Raw genomic sequence first — 19,376 nt, forward strand, 5'->3', positions numbered from 1 at the left:
TTTAAATAACATAATTTAGTATTAATTTAAATATCTATGCTTAATCTAGGATTATATGAAATTAAGATTTATAATATTAGGAATTCATCAGAATAAATATAATTCCATTTAGTATTTTAATCTATCTAAGGTACATCAAACTAAGGTGTTGAAAAGGACTGAATGTTAGATTTATGCTCCAAATGCTCCCATTCATCAAGTTCTTCCAATTTCTTAACCTCTTTCGGCTTCTTTGCGAACATTTTACTTTAATTTTTGTTCCATTTTTGTTGCATTGTAGAGTCACACCGCGACAACCGCAAACAGTATTATGAGACTTGTATCGACCGAAATCGCGAAAACCCTGTTTTATGCGATCGTGACGGATTAATGTTCTGGCTTTTGAAAGTGCTGAATTTTGAGAATTCTTTGTTGAATTTTATTCATGATAATCTAAGGTACTTTAACCTGTGTCACAGAAAAGTTACCGTTCTTTCCCAAACCCATGTGTAAGCTAGTCTACTTAGAAACCTTGGACCTAAAGCAAACTTAAGTGCATGAGTTTTGAAAAAGTTGAGACAGTTATGGAAATGCATTGTGTAAATTATACATTGTTCAAAAACAACAAGCACAGAATGCTGCTGTTTTGAATTACTACTGCAAGGCCATATCAAGGTAAATTTGTGAATTAAGTACCAAACATCACCTTTCCTGCTAAAAACATTGAATTATCACCAGAAGCTGCCAGATACTAGAAAAGGGAAAGATATCTAACTTTTTCTTATGAATCGTAACCAAGGTTTTAAATTACAGTTCATGTTCATTGATACTAAATTGCTTCTTAGTATCGCCTGTAAATACTACTAATACAATCCTAATCATGGTAATCTTAGGCAGATTTTAAATAAAGGTCTGCAACCTCAAAAATAATAGTTATTCTTGCTGAACCACAACTCGACCGCATTTGAACGCAATTCTCCTTAATATCAAAGATTGAGACGCGACCGCTATATAAAACTCTAACCTTAGTGTCCTGGAGGCGTAAAAAAATCATATGGGTCATTCCTAACTATGGTCACAGAGACCTAAAAAACCATGACATCCAAATCAAAATTGACTCTTTTATAGAAACCCTTTTCCCCTACATTTTTGAACACATGGAAACAACAAAACTTTCCATCCATCTCAAACAAACAGTAGTGTTTCACATTCACATAAATGCCCTAAAGTAAAACTAGAACTTGTTTTTATCCTATTTCATAGATTGGAAAACCGAGATACAAGTGAAGACAAATTTTTATGCAATATGCAAGGAAAATTCATCGACAGACTTGAAAACCAATAAAACCAGTTATATAATAAAATCAATTGATAACAGAATATTTTATTACAAATGAAGAACAAAGAATGAGAATATGTTGCACTGATCTTTAGTATCTTCTACTCTTGTGCGCCTTTCTTCTTTTCCTATCCTCAAGTTCCCACTCATCCTTCAATGACTTCCATTTGAGTTCAAAATTCTCACTGAACTTTTTTGCAATTTGGTAAATATGATTCCTTGGAGGATATATTTGCATTGCATTAGAGAAGACAAGCCTCATGTCGCTAGCAAACTCATCTGGTGTTGCATACAACCTCAATTTTCTCTCTATTTCCTTCAAACCTATTGCCTTTGACTTTTTTTCCAAACTCTTGGACTCAGAGACGTTATCGACCATTGGTGGAGGATCTTTCAAATCCAAACCATCTCTACCCGCCAACATCCTCTTCAAGATCAACCAACATTGCCTCCTCTTAACACACTCCATTGGTTTCTTCAACACACATTCTTTGGATGAATCCTTCACCAGTTTTGAACTTTCTTTGACACCCTTTGGTTGAGACATGACAATGTCGGAAACATGGTTCTTGATCATGGTGTTGTTTGGTTGAGACAAAGAGAAAGGTGTTGTTTTGGTATGATAATTTGAATCAACCCAATAGCAGGTTACAGTTGGTTTTACAGAATCTTAAAACTTGCTTCTCTTGTTATCATCAGTGCCACAAGAAGAATCAGAATGACGTTTCCTAGAACCAGGAGGATAAGTCAGTTTGACTATAAGTCTTCTACGATTAGAAGAAGAACAGGGGTTGGTGTTTGATGTTGTTAAGGAATGTGACACGGATGGTGTTAAGGTAGAAGAAGACATGATGATGGTGTAATGTTAAGAATGAAACTTGTTTGTTTGGAAAACAGTGATAAGTGATAGGATGTATATATAATGGATCGATATAAGATTTGATTTATTGTTAACTAGTATTTAGGGAAAGATTTGATTTATTGCTATCTAGTATTTATGTAAACTGTAACACTTAATGCTAATTAGATTTTATTTGATTTATTCCCATTTAATGCGCTCACTAGTTCAATCTTATTTTTATTTTAATAATTTTTTTTATGAGAAGTTGTTTTAACTAACTTTTCATTTAAATCTTTTTTCCAAAGATATCTGTTAAAATTTTATAACAAAAAAAATGCAATTTTTAAATTCATTGTTTTAAAAGTTGTAACAACCAAGGGCTAAGGTCGGTTACAAAATAAATCTTTAAGTATTAATCAATTTTTTAAAACAATTAATAATAATTTTTATTCATCTGTTTGTTTTTGTTATCAAATTATTTATTTAAAAATTAAAATGAATTTAATTGATATAAGATGTTTTACACTATCTATCGGTAAATAATAACACTCATGTTTTGAATAATGTTTGACTTTTATTTCAACTGACATTTTATATAGTGTTAGGCTTTTACACTCATATGACATTTAATATTCATTTAAATTTTATTTTAATTAGTATTATTTTAGGAGAAGTTGTTTTAGAAAATAAGTTTTTAAATAGCCCAAAGGTTATTTAGAAAATAAGTTTTTAAATATTAATCAATCTTATTACAACAATAGAATAATAATTTTAATTTTTCTTTTCTGTTTTTATTTTAAAAATATTTATTTAAAAACTCATATGTTAAATATATTTAATTAATATAAAGATTTTACATTATTTATTGTAAATTGTAACACTTATATCTTAAATAATGCTTGACTTATTTTAATGTGATAAACTCACTATAAGCACATTGATAATTAATGTCTATTTATATTTTAATTTTTTTAATATAATTTTAGTTTTCTTATTTTATAAAATTAATATTTTGACTTTTAATTTAATTTCTTTTGTTTGCTCTCATTTATTTGCACTGAAAATTGGCAAGAAGTTTTTTTTAGCTATTAATAAAATTTTACAAAATTTAAAAAAATTAATATTTAATCAAAATTATATTCATTTAGGATTTATATAATAAAATTTCATCATAAAATATACAAGATAATTATGCATTTTGTGTATCCATAATATTGCACACTAGAGTTAATTTTAGTTTTTTTTTTTTGCTGTTGTTATTTGTAAACGAAGTAACTACTAACTGCTATCACCTAAAAACTCTCATACACAAATAGAAGATTTCCGATTTTTTTTCCCTCTAAATTGCACTTAATATATTTCACTTTTTAAAAATTGGTTTTAAAAATTGTAACAAACAAGGGCTAATTAAATCGTTAACAAACAAGTTTATTGAGGATAGCCGAGAGTTTTCTAAGTTTATTGAGGATAGCTTGCTCCATGACGTTCCGTTGAAAGGGAAGAAATTCTCTTGGTTTGGTGGACATGGAAAGGCAAAGAGTAGGATTGACAGATTTTTGGTGGCGGATAAAGTTATTCAAGAATGGGGAGTGGTGGGCCAATTTATCGGTAATAGAGATATTTCGGACCATTGTCCCATTTGGTTGGTGGTGGATCGTGACAATTGGGGACCGAAACTTTTCAAATTCAACAATGAGTGGTTTTCCAATAAGGAGTTCATTTCTTTTGTTGAAAAGGAATGGAATGCAATTGATGTGGATGGTCGCGGGGATTTCATTCTAAAGGAGAAACTTCGAATTATCAAAGATAGGCTTAGATGGTGGAATAGCTCGGTATTTGGTAAGCTTGATCTCGAAATAGAAGAAGATGTTAGAGTGATGAATCTTGAGGTAGATGATGGTGATGGAGGGCAAGAGGATTTGGCTTCTTATGAGAAGGCCCAAGGTAATTTTTGGTTAAATCTTAAAATTAAAGAGAACATGCTTATTCAAAAATCGAGGATTAAATGGATTAACGATGGAGACTCCAATAGTAGATACTTCCATAGTATTATGAAGGAGAGAAGGAGGAGGAATCACATAGGTCCGCTTAATTCGGAAAGAGGCGTTTTGGTTTCCGTGGAGGAGGTGAAGGAGGAGGTTAGGGTTTTTTTTGGCTTGAAATTTTTCGAAGCGGAGGTTTCTAGACCGGTGTTTGATGGTATTTGTTTTGATAAGTTAGGGGTGATAGAGAGATCTTCTCTTGAGGTTCCTTTTACGGAGGAAGAGATAAAAGAGGCGGTGTGGAGTTGTGACGGTTCGAAGAGTCCGGGCCCGGATGGTTTTTCTTTCCTTTTTATTAAGAATTGTTGGAGGTTTATCAAAGAAGATTTCTTGAAGTGTATGAACGACTTTCACTCTGGGGCTTGCTTATCTAAGGCCATTACTTCATCTTTCTTGACATTGATTCCTAAATCTTCTAATCCTTTGGGATTGGAAGATTATAGACCTATTTGTCTTGTAGGTGTGATTTACAAAACTATTTCTAAGATTTTGGCTTGTAGATTGAAGAAGGTTCTAAGCTCTATTATTTCTCCGTGTCAAAGTGCTTTCGTCCCGGGAAGACAAATGTTAGATGGGGTTTTAGTGGCAAACGAAGTGGTGGATTTTGCTCAAAAGGAAGGTAAAAGTTGTCTTCTATTTAAAGTCGATTTTGAAAAAGCTTATGATAAAGTGAATTGGGGTTTCCTTAGATACATGCTTAGAAGGATGGGGTTTGGTGAGACTTGGTTGAAATGGATGGAGGCTCTTGTCTTCTCTAGTCATATGTCGGTTTTGGTGAATGGTAGCCCGACAAAAGAGTTTGTGGTTGAAAGGGGATTGAGGCAAGGAGATCCTCTTTCTCCTTTCCTTTATGTCATTGTAGCGGAAGGTCTTAAGGGCTTGGTGAACAAGGCGGTCGCGAACGGGGATTTTAGATGCTTTGACATTAATAGGGTGTGTAGCATTGATATTCTTCAATTTGCGGACGACACTTTGTTAGTAGGAGATGGTAGTTGGAATCATATTTGTGCGGTGAAAACGGTGTTGAGGGCTTTTGAGATTGTTTCGGGTCTTGGTATTAATTATCACAAGAGCAAGTTGATTGGAATTAATATTAATTCTAATTTTTTGGATCTTGCTTCTCATTTTCTATCGTGTAGGTTGGAGGAAAAAAATTTCACCTTTCTTGGCATCTCTATTGGCGCTAATCCAAAGAGTTTAGAAACTTGGAGACCTCTTGTTAACAAGTTAAAGTCTAGACTTTCTTCTTGGAAGGTGTGTTATCTTACTTTTGGAGGCCGTTTAAATTTTCTCAAATCCGTATTAAATAGCCTCGCTATTTTCACTTTTTCCTTTTATAAAGCTCCGGTAGGGATTATTAAAGAAATTACTAGTATTCAAAGTAATTTTCTTTGGGGTGGTTCGGAGGGAGTTAAAAAGATTCATTGGGTGAGTTGGAAGACTTTATGTTTACCGATGGAGAAAGGGGGTATTGGTCTTAAAAGGATGGATATTTTCAACGTAGCTCTCCTTAATAAATGGAGATGGAGGATTCTTGAGGAGAAGAAGGCTTTGTGGTACCAAGTGTTGAAGGCTCGATACGGTGACATTAATTTGGTAGTAGCGATTGGTGAGAGAGGAAGTAGGAGGGGGGATTCAAAATCAAAATCTCTTTGGTGGAGAGATATTATTTCTTTGTGCATAGGAAAGAGTGAAGATTTGTTTGTTAATAAGGTATCTTTCTCTTTAGGTAATGGATTTTCTACTTCTTTTTGGCATTCTTCTTGGTTGTCTAGTGGTTGTTTGCGAGACATGTTTCCATCTTTGTTCGCGGCTTCTCTCTTGAAAGATGTTTTGGTGGGTGGTATGGGGGGTTGGGAGGGAGAGGAGTGGAAATGGGGAGATCTCGGGGTTGCTTCTCCGAACAACCCCGATTTAATTCATGAATGGTTGTTGATTCAAGATTGCTTGAATATTATTGCACCGAAGAAGGAAGGAAAAGACAAGGTGGAGTGGATCGATAAAGCGGAAAATTCCTTTTCGGTAAAGGGTTGTTATAATCTTATTTCATCTTCTTCTATTCCTTTTGGTCCGGCTAATGTGAATGACAATGCGTTTAGTATTATTTGGAAGATGAAAGTCCCTCTCAAAATTAAAGCATTTGGTTGGAGATGCTTTATCGACAAGATTCCCACAAAAGTTGCTCTTCTTCATAGAGGTATTCTTACTAATTCCATTGATTCTTTATGTGTTTTTTGTGGAGACAATCCCGAATCTTGTCATCATTTGTTCATTGGTTGTCGAGCCGCCACTCGCGTTTGGAAAGAGGTGGCCGGGTGGAGAGATTTCTTTGATTTCTTAGATGTGGGAATGGTTGACCTCATGGATAGCTTCATGAGATGGTGTAGATTTTGTAGTCAAAAGAGGGTTAAAAAAGGAAAAGAAGGTTGTGTTTGGCTAGCTACGATTTGGTGTTTGTGGAGCACTAGGAATGGTATTATTTTTAGGGAGGAAGATTGGAGCGTTTTGGACATCGTTTGGAACATTAAAGCGGTGCTTTGGAGGTGGTCTTTTATTGGGAATATTACACATACCAAATGTAATTTTTATGAGTTTTGCAAAAACCCTTTGTTTTATATCTCTTAATTTTCATTTGGTGTGTAATTTTCCTTTTCCCGAGTGTTGTTCTCGGTTCTTTTGTAATTGAGTTTGAGAACTTTTGTTCTCCTTTAATGAAACTTGCTTACAAAAAAAAACAAACAAGTGTAATTTTTTACTTCTTTATTTTAAAAATTGTATTAACTTTTTTTATCTCGTATATTAACTTCGGGATTTAATTTTCTTCTATAATTTAAAATATTCTATATTATTCTGTTAGTCGAAATTAGAGATAGAAAATTTTAAAAATTCATCGTTAAATTTATTGTTAATTAGATAAAAATGATTAATATAATACATTTTAAAAAATTAAAGAATTAATATAAATATTTTTTTAATTAAAGAATTAAAATGAACTTTAATGTTAAACCTTAAATTTTGTATATGGAATTAAGAATGATTCTGCATTTTTAAGTGAATCATATAATACTTAGTGTTTAGCAATAATAAATTAAGTAAATACTCCCTCCGTTTTTTATTATAAGTCGTTTTAAACTTTTCACACAGAATAAGAAAAATAATAATTATTGTATAAAAATGAGAAATTATGAAGGTTTTTACAAAATTATTCTTCATTAATATCATGTGGAAGATAAATTTATATAATTGAAAGGAGAGAGATTAATAAATATTTAAAGATATAATTGAAAAAATAGCATTAATTATTTATTGAAATTATAAAGCGACTTATATTTAAATATAATTTTTTCCCAAAGCAACTTATAATAAAAAACGGAGGAGTAATAAATTAATAAAATAGTATAATGAAAAGACAGGGACATCTATCTTAAATGAAAGTGCTGAACATTGGTTTTCTTTGGGTGCAAACACGAAAATCCAGGGGGTGCAAGCATAAATATCAAGGGGACAAATTATAAGAATCAGTGTAATTTTCAAAAATTCACGGGGTGTAGGCATGTGGGTCTGCCCCTGAGTCTCAACCATCCGCTATAAGTTATAAGTCATCAGCCATTAGCCATAAGTTATAAGCTATCAGCTACCTTATCAGTCAATCGTTATTTTTACCAAACAGACTCTATAATGATATATTTTTTACACTCATAGCAAAGGACAACAATGTCTAATTTTAATCTTTATGTTTTTAAGGATTAATACCATTTTATCCCCCGCCATATAGGTCTTTTATGATTTTGCCCTCAGTAAAGTTTTCTTTTTGAAAAACAACCTTGTAATTTCAAAATACTAACATTTTAGTCTCTAAAGTCTAAACCCACAGTAAAATCCGAAAGAAAATCTGCAGGAAACCTGCAGATTTTCCTGCGGATTTTGATGTTAGGGGCTAAAAAGTTAGTATTTTGAAATGAAAAGGTTGTTTTTCAAAAAAAAAAAATTACAGGAGAAAAACCCAAAAGAGACCTATATGACAGGGGTAAAATAGTATTAACCTTTTTTAAAAATATATTTTTTATCCTCTTATTTCATCCAATTTATAAAATTAATCTGACTATTTTAAATAAATTCAAACAATTTTTGTTTATATGTACTAATAACTTGTCAAAAGTCCAACTTTTATCTATAAAATTTTAAATACAAACTTTTATCTTTAAAATTTTAAATAAAAAATACAAAAATTAGATTCGTTTGAATCTATTTTACTTTTTACTTTTTAAAATATATTTTATAAAATTCATTTTGAAAAGTGTTTAAAGAAGAGAACTATTAAAAAAAAAAATTGTTTGGTAACGTGATATTCCAAAATTGTTTTAAAAATAAGAAAATAAAAATATGTATTTGCTAAAATAATTTAAAAACAATTTTCCCGATAAAAAAACTATTTGATAGTTTAAATTAATTTTTTTAACTAATATAAAATAATAAATATTTTTATTACTTAATAATTATATTTTTGAAAAACTCTTAATCCATCCTATAAGATTCTTATGCACCATATGCGTTATCAAAAATGTCCTTCTGTTTTCAAAGATGTATATCTAGAGGCACCTTTTTATTTATTTAACTTTGATTTGTTCCGTAGATACATCTACTGAACTTTTTTTGAACTGAATTATTTTTGAGTTTTTCTCAATGTTTTCCTATTTAAAATATTTTGTAGATGCACCTCTATAAAAAATCCAAAATTTTAAAAAAATGGTGCTTCTTGATGTGTATCTCTGAAAACATGAGACATAAATAATTGCGGAAGATACCTAAAAGTATTATGGAATGGATTGAAATATTGTCATATTTTTTATGATTTATATTTAAATGTGTAAATATACAATTTTATTACTAAATTCGAAATACAAATTTGTTATAATTAAATATATAATTTAATTATTTTTTAGAGTTGAATTAATAACTTGTTCAAACAAAATCTTTTGTCATCAAAGTACTATAACATATATCAATATCAAGCATACATATCAAACTAAACCGCCATAAGTACCCATACGTGTATGATAATGTGAGACACGTACCTATCACCTTAAGGTTTTAGGTGGAGAAGTGGTGTGTTAAGGTTTTAGATGGAGAAATGGTGTGTTTCCCACAAAGTTGTGTTGCTCAAGCGGAATGTCCCGAAATTAACAATCCTCCTCGCTTGACCCTTCCCCGATAGTTGCGCTAACATATTATATCATGAGCCTTTGATTCGAGAAAGAGACCGACTTGATTGTAGTTGAATATAGTCAACAAATACATGTAATTGAAGAGAATTAACTGATACATTTAGTTGAAGAGTCAACAGATAGAAGTGTATGGGGAAGAGGAGTTTCCACATGGAGGGAGAGCATTGTAGACTCACACTTGAGGGAGAGTGTTGAGAATAATGTGTGTGGATAATAGCCCCACATTGGATATGCATGTCCTACATTGGATATGCATATGGTGACTTGAGCATATATCAATAGGAGAACCTACTCACCTATCACCTTAAAATTTTAGGTGGAGAAGTGATGTGTCTCCCACAAAGGTGTGTTGCTCAAGCGGAATGTCACAGAAATAAGAAGTGTTTCTCGCTCGAGCCTCCATGATTGTTGCGCTAACAAAATTGATTACCTATTATGAAGAATTTTTAACAGTACCACTTAATTGAAATATTCTAGATAAGTTATTACCTAATTCTAGAGGTATCAATTGAAAATTGTGTTGTTATTGATAATCAAATGTTTGGGTTTATTTACAATTTACTATGGATATAGGGCTTGATTTGAATACCAAATTTTTATTCACTAATGACTTGGAATAACTAAACTTAAGAAACAAAATTTTGTAGAATAAATCAGTTATTACAAGGTTAATTTAGGATATCAAATGAGTTCAAATTCAAACTCTCATTTCTAGAATACATTTTTTAAATTATTTTCTACGCTATTAAATTTGTCTTAGTTTTATCTTTTCCAAACAAACAAATTTTAAAACCCCCAGATACTTTTCTTTTCCAATTAAAATTAAACTAAACTCTAAAATATAACGTTGTCCTTGAGATCGAGACTCCAATAACTACTTGTATTGCTATTTTGACAAATTAATACACTTGCTTATATACCAATTACATTTCATACATAATAATCACACACTTAGTAAGAGAACAGTCTACACGCGAAGTAGCCTCCACACTCTTTCTTGAATCAACATTTTTGATATCGATGGTATCACATTCTTATAAAATTTTCTCAATATATAGATATTTATTCTGATAAAATATTTTTATCAATGAATTTTTTAATGATATTTTTTAATTATGTTTTTAGCAACTAATTTAGTTTTAAAAGTTATTTTTATTTGCAATAAAATTAATATCTCAAAGCTTTATACATATATAGTTTGTATGTATTTAATTTGTAAAAGTTTTTAATCAAATTAAAGTATACCACAATATTATTTTATAAAATTGATTTTTATATATATTTATTTTAAGTAATTTATTAGGAAGAAAATGAGAATTTGAGTGGATAAAATAATTTAATGCAAAATATTTCATGTGGAAATTATTTGGATAAAATAATTTAATATTATAATTTAATGCAAAATATTACATGTGGAAATTATTACGATACTTTAGAAAAAAACATTACAACTTGATCATAAATTATTGTGGAGTTAAAATAAGAAATCAAAATAATTACCATAGTGCCATTAATGAAAACATGGTGTTTTTCGCATGTTTTTTTATTCTAATCAAACAAAATACTGAAATGGAAAATAAATCATTGTCAGTGAAATCATAACCGTTAATTTTTGTTAGATGTTTGACTTTGTCTTTAAATCTGATATAAAGTATTTATTTTTAAAGATTGTGATGTATTCACCGTATAAAATATTTTACACTGACAGTGCTCTACCTTTAAACTCTTTCTATTTGGATTTAATGGAAATACACCGACAGTGTAGTGCAGATTTACACTGTCGGTGAAATTATAACCGTTAAAACTTTAAATCCTATATAAAGTATTTCTATTTAAAGGTTATGATGCATTCACTATGTAAATTATTTTACACTGACAATGCACTACCTTTTAAAGATTGTGATGTATTTCCCATATAAAATATTTTATAGTTTTTAAAACTGAAAAACAAAACTATTGTTGAAAATTATTTTTTAAAATTCTTTACTTTTATAATTTAAAAAACAATTTTTCAGAAGTATATCAAACAGACTCTAATATTTAATTTAGAATTATATAAATTTATGATTTATACGATAAAAATTCATCATCATAATAAATACAAGTTAATTATGTATTTAAATCTATTTATATAGCAAACTAAACTTAACCTTAGTTTTTTTTTCTTGTAAAGGAAGTGACTAGTACCATAAAAGATTTTAGTTTTTCTCCTTCGAATTACGGGTACTTAATTTTTATTATATATTTTAAAATTTTCTAGTTCAAAATTTAATTGAATTTATATTTCAATGATGAATGATGGTCTTATGGCATCATATATGTAGAGTTATACAACGCAATGAGACTCGAACATTATTCATACTTATATTATAGTGGGAGCCTCCAGTAGTTTGACAACTCCGATACCAAACCCACGACAGCATAGGGAGTTCTGGATAACAGTGAGAAAAACATTTGAAGATTCTCATTTGAAACTTAAAAAAAAAATCACCACCTAAAAGTTGGTGAATTCTAAGTTAATTAATAAATTACTAAAAAAATTAATTAATTAAATTAATTATTTATTCTTTAAAGAAATATTAATTAATAAATTATCCAACATATCATTAAAAATAAAATTTTTTTAGTCATAGTCTGCAAAATTGGAAGAGAATCCAAATTTTAAAATAAAAGAACTAAAGGTTCATAACTGTTATGTCTGCAAAATTCTAGGAGGACAAAAGTTTTGAAATAAAAAAATTAAATGTTTAAAAACATAAAAAATAAAGGGACCATTTATATTGTTGGTAGTAGATACTAAATACACTTAATCACAAGTTCGTCCATCACCTTTCTAAAATAAAGATTCTAATTTTTTTTAAAAAATAAATTACATATTTATCTTTTATAATTTATCAATCATAATTTTTTTTATAACAAGGAAAAAGTCTTGAGCATGTGCGACTTGCAAACAACTAAAAATGTCTTTTATCTTGTGGTTATGTCAAACTTTACATCTATGTCCTTAATAATTTTGTTATAAATGGAACTCGCTATAACATGTTGCCGTTAGAAGGGAAGATGTCCTTACTAGTAAAACTGTTAAGGTCAAAATTTTGAATCACAACGCTAGGACAAACTTTGTCGAAATATGAGTCCATACCATACATCCCACTGTCTCTCAATATATGATCACGTAACATTCAAGATTGAGTCTTAAAAGCCAAGAAAACCTATGACGTAACCTCTACCGTCGAGTACAAATCATAACTCCAATCTCTAATGGATAAAGAAGACACCCTATAATGAAGGTCCCAAAGAAAGGACATCCACATACTACAAAGTGTTTAACCGCCTTTCGCAACTCTCTATCAAACAAAATAGTTACTTCCTCCATATGATTAGGTTGACATGTTCATAGGCGAAAAACAATTTGGCAATACCCATGCAGGATCGAAGCAGAAGAAGCTCACTCTGAGGGTCTCTTAGTTGTAGTAGAAGCTTCATTAGTTCAATAGCCTTGGAAGCTCTGTTCATGGAAAACCTCTTAATAAAGCTGTCATCTCGACTAACAGTTCCTCCAAGCATCTTCATCCCCAACATCGACCTTCCAATGTTCGACCGGAACAAATCATCATGAATTTTACTACCATCACGTGAAGGCCAAAAGATATATTCCTTACAAATAATCAATTCGAGACCTAATCCTGGACCAATCTTCGGGATGATGTCAAAGACTTTAGCTCCCTCTTGTGATTCTCCTAGAATAGTTCCATCATCAAGATACCAGGCATGAAGAAAAAGCTTACAGTTGTCTTTAACTTGATGAATTAGTGAGTGTAACACAAGAGCAAAAAATAGCGGCCTTAACAGGTCACATTGTTGCACTTTAGTGGTTGCACAATATGTCCATCCCCAAAGTACAACCCTGCTGCTTAGCCATAAAGAAACTCAACCTACAAGAAATATATGGTCATCTCACTCACCTCGTGCAATTAGGCTGATCGAACTACCACGTTGAAAGCATTTGAGAAATCTATAGTGAACATAACAAAGGAATCACCTCTATGTCGCTTGCTTAACACCCTGTGGCACTGTGCACCACCCAATACTCCAACTCCAAATTGAAAGTCGTTGAAATAACGTGTCAGATTTTTACTTACCCCTTTCATAACATATTTTTAATTAGGGATAATAGACATTTACCCCCCTTCCATATAGGCGAGATTCGGATTACCCCGTAATAAACTTTTTTTTGGATTAACCCCCTGTATTTTTAGGGTACCCCCTAAGCGTGTAAAAAACAGTGAAAAACCAGGAGGATAAATATAAAAAAAACAAGTTTAGAGGGGGGTCCTAGGGGGATAAATCATAAAACTTTTCATATTTCAATGGGGTAATCCAAAAAAAAATATTAATAGGGGGTAACCCGAATCTCGCCTATATAGCAGGGGTAAATGTCTATTATCCCTTTTAATTATAAATGAAACATTGAAGGATTATGCCATCAAAGCTCTTATAAATATTGTGGACCACTTAGGTTTTGTAGCTTATAAGAAGAGTGATTTGTTAGATGAGAAGGTCAATGAAGTTTTTGATGAAGATCCACGTTTATCATGTGTCGAGCAGGTACGCTTCCACCTAGATTAGATAAACAACTTAAATAAACGCTTATATTATTTATCGTATAAGTTATTTCTACTATAAAAGATGATAAATGAAAAGTCAAATCATTTTCATAAGTTGTATTTTGAAAGAAGAGCAAGATGTCCAAGTATTGTCCTTTATAGTTGCTTTTAGTTTACGTTAATATTTAATTCTTTGTAAAATTATATTTACTTGTTGATGTATAATGAAACCGGTTTTGTAGATTATGAAGGGATCACGTGGTGATGTTAGCATATTGCATACTCTTGTTGTCAATAACAGACAATATTGGTATATCTTACATGCTCATGTGATAGATTGTATTAGTAATCAGTTATCGAGTTCTAAAAAGGACCTTTCCTGGTAAATTGGTCGTTCTAAAGGCTATCTGTTATGGGTTTGAGGAAACTACTAACCCAGCTGTTTGTTTGAGCAATGGTAATTGTTTACTTGCCTTTGTTACATGGGACAAGTGACGTGTAGACTAGTTTTTAGACCTTATACTGATGTGTTTTTGGGCAGATATGGAAACAAATGAGTGTTTGACAAACAACGGTGGTTGTTGGCAGGATAAAACAGATAGTATCACCACATGCAAGGTATTTGTCTTCATGAAACAAACTATCAAATAACAGGGTACTACATATTTATAATTTCCTATGTTCTAACAATGTTAAGTATCTGCCCAGGATACATTCCATGGGCGAGCATGTAAATGCCCTTTGGTTAATGGTGTGCAATTCAAATTAGATGGTTATAAAACTTGTGAAGGTGAAATGACTTTCATCTTTACATTAAATTTATTTCTAAAAATGCTTAATATTGATATCTAATTTTTATTGCCTTCACTTCTATGTTGTGCATAACAGGTTGTAAATTGTAATGATGATACTTTGTTATAAGACATCTGTGATTTTTTCCTGGTGTGCACTCGGAGTCGTGTGTAACTAGCTTATTTTGTGTTTGCAGGTAGTGGACCTGGGCGTTGCAAGATTAACAATGGAGGCTGTTGGCATGATTCCCGGAACGACCATGCATTTTCTGTTTGTGTGGTTAGTAACCTTTAAGTTTCTTGACCCAACTGCATTCAACTTATTTATCTTTAATAGTTTTTTCTTTAAATGGTTAAAGTTCTATTGCCTTGTAAATCCCAAATTTGGAACTGAGTTACTACACAAATTATTGTGGAAACAGGATGATGGGGGAATTAAATGTCAGTGTCATGTCGGGTTTAAAGGTGATGGTGTAAAAATTTGTGAGGGTAAAAAAAATCAGAATTCATAAGTTGAATGTTATCTATTTGTTTTGGAAGACGTTGATGAATGCAAAGATAAGAAAGCTTTATTAGTGAAAGTTGTATTTACTAGCAAACACATTGTCTTAAATGGAGACATAAAAGTGGGGGCTGATTGATTTCTAGTCATTTTATGCTGGCTTACTGAGTTTTGTCCCATGAAATTTTGTTATTGTTTACTTTATCTTACCAATAAAATGGTCCATTGTCTCTAATTTTATATTTTCATAAAGTTGCTTAACAAAATCATAGTCTATGTATGTAAAGTTATTTGTATTATCAACCTTAGGTCTCAGTCTCACTGCTAAGAAAATTTGAGGGTGGAAAAAAGTAAATTTAATATTAATTGTTTTGATAAATTGTCTTAGAAAACTTATTATGATCAACTGCTTTTATGTAGGTGATACTATGTCAAAATATCCAATCAAAGATTATATACAGTGCTTGATGCTCGTAAATGAAACTATTTTTTCCTTATGAGTTATTTGATTTAATTTTCCTTATATGCAATATTTTGTTGGGACTGATTAATATTATGCCTATAATGATGGTGAAGAAGAGAGGCAGCTCATGGAGACAAAAAATTAACAACAATCACTCAAGTGAGGAATTGATTCAAACAACGCAAAAAATATTCATATAGTATTAGACATGCTTAAATATGATAGTTGCAAACATAAAAAAAAATGTTTGCTGCAAAATATATTTCTTTGATATTTTGATTATTGTAATGACTAGTGGATTAGTCCTACAAGATGAAGATATATGAACATGAACATGTTTTTTAATTGTATTTTCATTTTAGTAATAAAATAAAAATTATATTATTTAAAAAAGTCAATTTAATTTATGTAAATAAAAGTCTAATTAGTTTAAATAGTTTTTTAAATGATAGTTGATATTTATTAAAAAATAGTCTAATTAGTTTTGATTTTAAATAGTCTAATTAAGATTTATAAAAAAATCAAAATAAAAAATATTTATAAAATTTGTTCCAAATATTAGCTTGAGATTTGATATGATATTTTCGTAGCCATATTATAGCTTTATAGTTGGAAAATATAAATTCTACCGCGATATTTTGCTACAGTTTTGTTAAGGTTTAGCTAGGAATGTTTTATTATTAGTTGGAGTTTTGCTAGGAAAATTTTGCCAAGATAATTAGCCACTCAATTCATGCTAGGACATATTTTATAGTTAATCCCCAATAAATCTCCATCTAATTCTGTTTGATAGAGATTAGCTACAATTTAGCTAGAGTATTTGCCGTAGCTTATAGAAGATTTTCTTGTAGTGTCACCAAGACTTAAGTTTAAATTTATGTTTAGTATTACCATATAGCTCTTTAACTTTATATTTCACAATTTATATTTTAAAGGATTAAATATGTTTTTAGTCCCTATAAATATGCGACCCTGCATTTTTAATCCCTATAAAATTTTTCTTTAATGAATGGTCTTTCTAAAATTTGTATGCATGCAATTTTAGTCCCTACTATTTTCTAAAATTTTAAAAACTGTTTAATTACCCTTTAATTTTTAAATTTTTAAATAATTTTTTTTATATATGTTTAGAATACTCTAAAATATTTATTTACCAAGTTTTAGAATTTTTTAAAACGAGAAGAATTAAATAAGAATTTTTCAAATTTCAAAAAATAATGATAAAAATAATGAAGATCTCAACTTAGAAATTAACTTTTGAGTTTCTTTTTTTTCCAAGAACTTTTTAAAACATTATGAACATTTCTGCAAAATAATCCTTCTAAAATAGACATTGATTTGACCGTAGGGACTGAAACTAGGTGCATAATAATTTTATAAGGACCATTCATTGAAGGAAAATTTTATGGGGACTAAAAATGCAGGGTCGCATATTTATAGGGACTAAAAACGTATTTAACCATATTTTAAAACGGTTTGGGAAAACAATAAGTCTAGTAAAAACTAGGTGGTCTAAATTCTGTTTAACTATAGATTAACGTAAATCGAAATAAAACAATCATCTCACCGCTAGTTAACAATTATAAGCCAATTTGAGTGAACTACCTAATGTTTGAGTTTATCTTAAGCGGATCAAACGGATCGGACCTACTCATAAAGTTGAGGTATTAAAAAAAACTGAGATGTTCGACTGCAAACAATTTTTAAAACTAGTTAAAAATTAAATTACTTTAAAAAAGAACTTATGTTTGACTTATTGAGGTTGAGTAATATTACTAAACATAACTAATAAAGTGATATTTGCAGAGTTAATTTGATATTCTTTTTTAACTTTTCATAAGTGCTATCCTGTGAAAGATGGTCATGCTAGAGTATTTGTTTCATTGTATAGATTGAATATTTGTTTCATTGTTGATCCATTTCAAATGGTTTGAAAAAGTGATGATTTATATAAAAAGTCTGATCCATGATCCATGTAATATTTGCGAATATAGGATTATTATGACACTCCATAAGTGGATTAATTTCTAAGTTCAGGCTTTTGAAAGTGCTGGATGGATTTTGAGAATTTTCTGATGAATATTGTTCCTGATAATCTAAGTTACTTGAAATTGATCAGTCATACAAAAGTTACAGTTCTTTCCCAAATCCATGGTTAAGCTAGTTAAGTGCATGAGTTTTCAAAAATCATATGGTTAAGCAACTAGGAGCATTGGAATTGCTACTACAAGGTAATATTAAGGAAATCAAACACCATGTTTCCTCCCTAAAACATTGAATCACCAGAAGCTGCCAGATGCTAATTAAAGGAAAAATATCTAGCCGAAACCGCAACTCGACCACAATATTTAAATGCGAGTCTCCTTATTATCAAAGATTGAGTCTCAACCGCTATTTAAAACCCTTCATTCAAAACATGTTAAGGCTTTTAACTCATTGACAACAACTGTGACAGAATAATTATATTGAAAACTAATAAAACCAGTTTATATAATAAAATCAATTGATAACAGAATATTTTATTACAAATGAAGAATAAAGAATCATAATATGTTGCAGTGATCTTTAGTATCTTCTAGTCTTGTGAGCCTTTCTTCTTTTCCTATCCTCAAGTCCCCACTCATCCTTCAATGACTTCCATTTGAGTTCAAAATTGTAACTGAACTTTTTTGCAATTTGGTAAATGTGATTCCTTGGAGGATACATCATCATTGCATTAGAGAACACAAGCCTCATGTCGCTAGCAAACTCATATGGTGTTGCATACAACCTCAATTTTCTCTCTATTTCCTTCAAACCTATTGCCTTTGACTTTTTTTCCAAACTCTTCGAAGACTCCATTGCTGGAGGATCTTTCAAATCCCAACCATCTCTACCCGCCAACATCCTCTTCAAAATCAACCAACATTGCCTCCTCTTAACACACTCCATTGGTTTCTTCAACACACATTCTTCATCTGTTGTTTTTGATGAATCCTTCACCATCAATGAGGTGGTTCTTGAATGTTGTTCAGATTTTGCTATTTTTGAAACTTGATTCTTGACCATCTCCTTTGTGACAGATGATGTTTTTGATGAATCCTTCATCAACATGCTTTTTGAGCAAAGTCTTGAACTTTCTTTCACACCCTTTGGTTGAGACAAAGATAAAGGTGTTGTTGTTTTGGTCTTATAACATGAATCAACCCAATAGCAGGTTACAGTTGGTCGTTCAGAATGTTGAATTTTTCTTCTCTTGTTTTCATCTGTGTCAGAAGAATCTGAATGACGTTTCATAGTACCAGGAGGATAACTAAGTTTAATAATGAGTTTTTTACGGGGTTCTGTGTTCGAAGGGTTTGTGTTGGATATGGTTGAGGAAGACATGATGGTGAGACAAAAGTGTTATGTAACTAGTAAGAAGGTTTTATGGAAATCATGATTGCAGCGATGATGACATTAATATATATAATAATGCCATTAGTAAGAAGATTTTATTAGAATTAATAAAGATTTGATTTGATTTGTACTCAAATCTAGGGTTAGATCGTTAATATTTAAAACAACTTTTAAAACTCAATCTTATTTTTATTTTTATTATATTTTAA

At 30.5% G+C, this 19,376-nt stretch overlaps 2 protein-coding genes and 1 long non-coding RNA gene across 3 annotated transcripts; 1 reads left to right on the forward strand and 2 right to left on the reverse strand.

The window, feature by feature from the left end:
- Positions 1-1,409: 1,409 nt before the first annotated feature.
- On the reverse strand, positions 1,410-1,865 carry LOC131649358 (transcription factor GTE12-like). The gene has a single exon (XM_058919121.1). The coding sequence runs from the start codon at positions 1,863-1,865 to the stop codon at positions 1,410-1,412; it is 456 nt and encodes a 151-aa protein (XP_058775104.1).
- Positions 1,866-13,895: 12,030 nt separating this feature from the next.
- LOC131646290 (uncharacterized) lies at positions 13,896-15,505 on the forward strand. The gene is made up of 4 exons (XR_009297396.1): positions 13,896-14,034; positions 14,276-14,490; positions 14,575-14,651; positions 14,742-15,505. It is a non-coding gene; the product is annotated as an uncharacterized LOC131646290 (long non-coding RNA).
- Positions 15,506-18,354: 2,849 nt separating this feature from the next.
- Positions 18,355-19,155, reverse strand: LOC131649359 (transcription factor GTE9-like). The gene has a single exon (XM_058919122.1). It carries the CDS (start codon positions 19,153-19,155, stop codon positions 18,355-18,357), a length of 801 nt encoding a protein of 266 aa, XP_058775105.1.
- Positions 19,156-19,376: the final 221 nt, after the last annotated feature.

Source organism: Vicia villosa, linkage group LG2 (assembly GCF_029867415.1).
Source record: "Vicia villosa cultivar HV-30 ecotype Madison, WI linkage group LG2, Vvil1.0, whole genome shotgun sequence".
Classification (NCBI taxonomy): domain Eukaryota; kingdom Viridiplantae; phylum Streptophyta; class Magnoliopsida; order Fabales; family Fabaceae; genus Vicia; species Vicia villosa.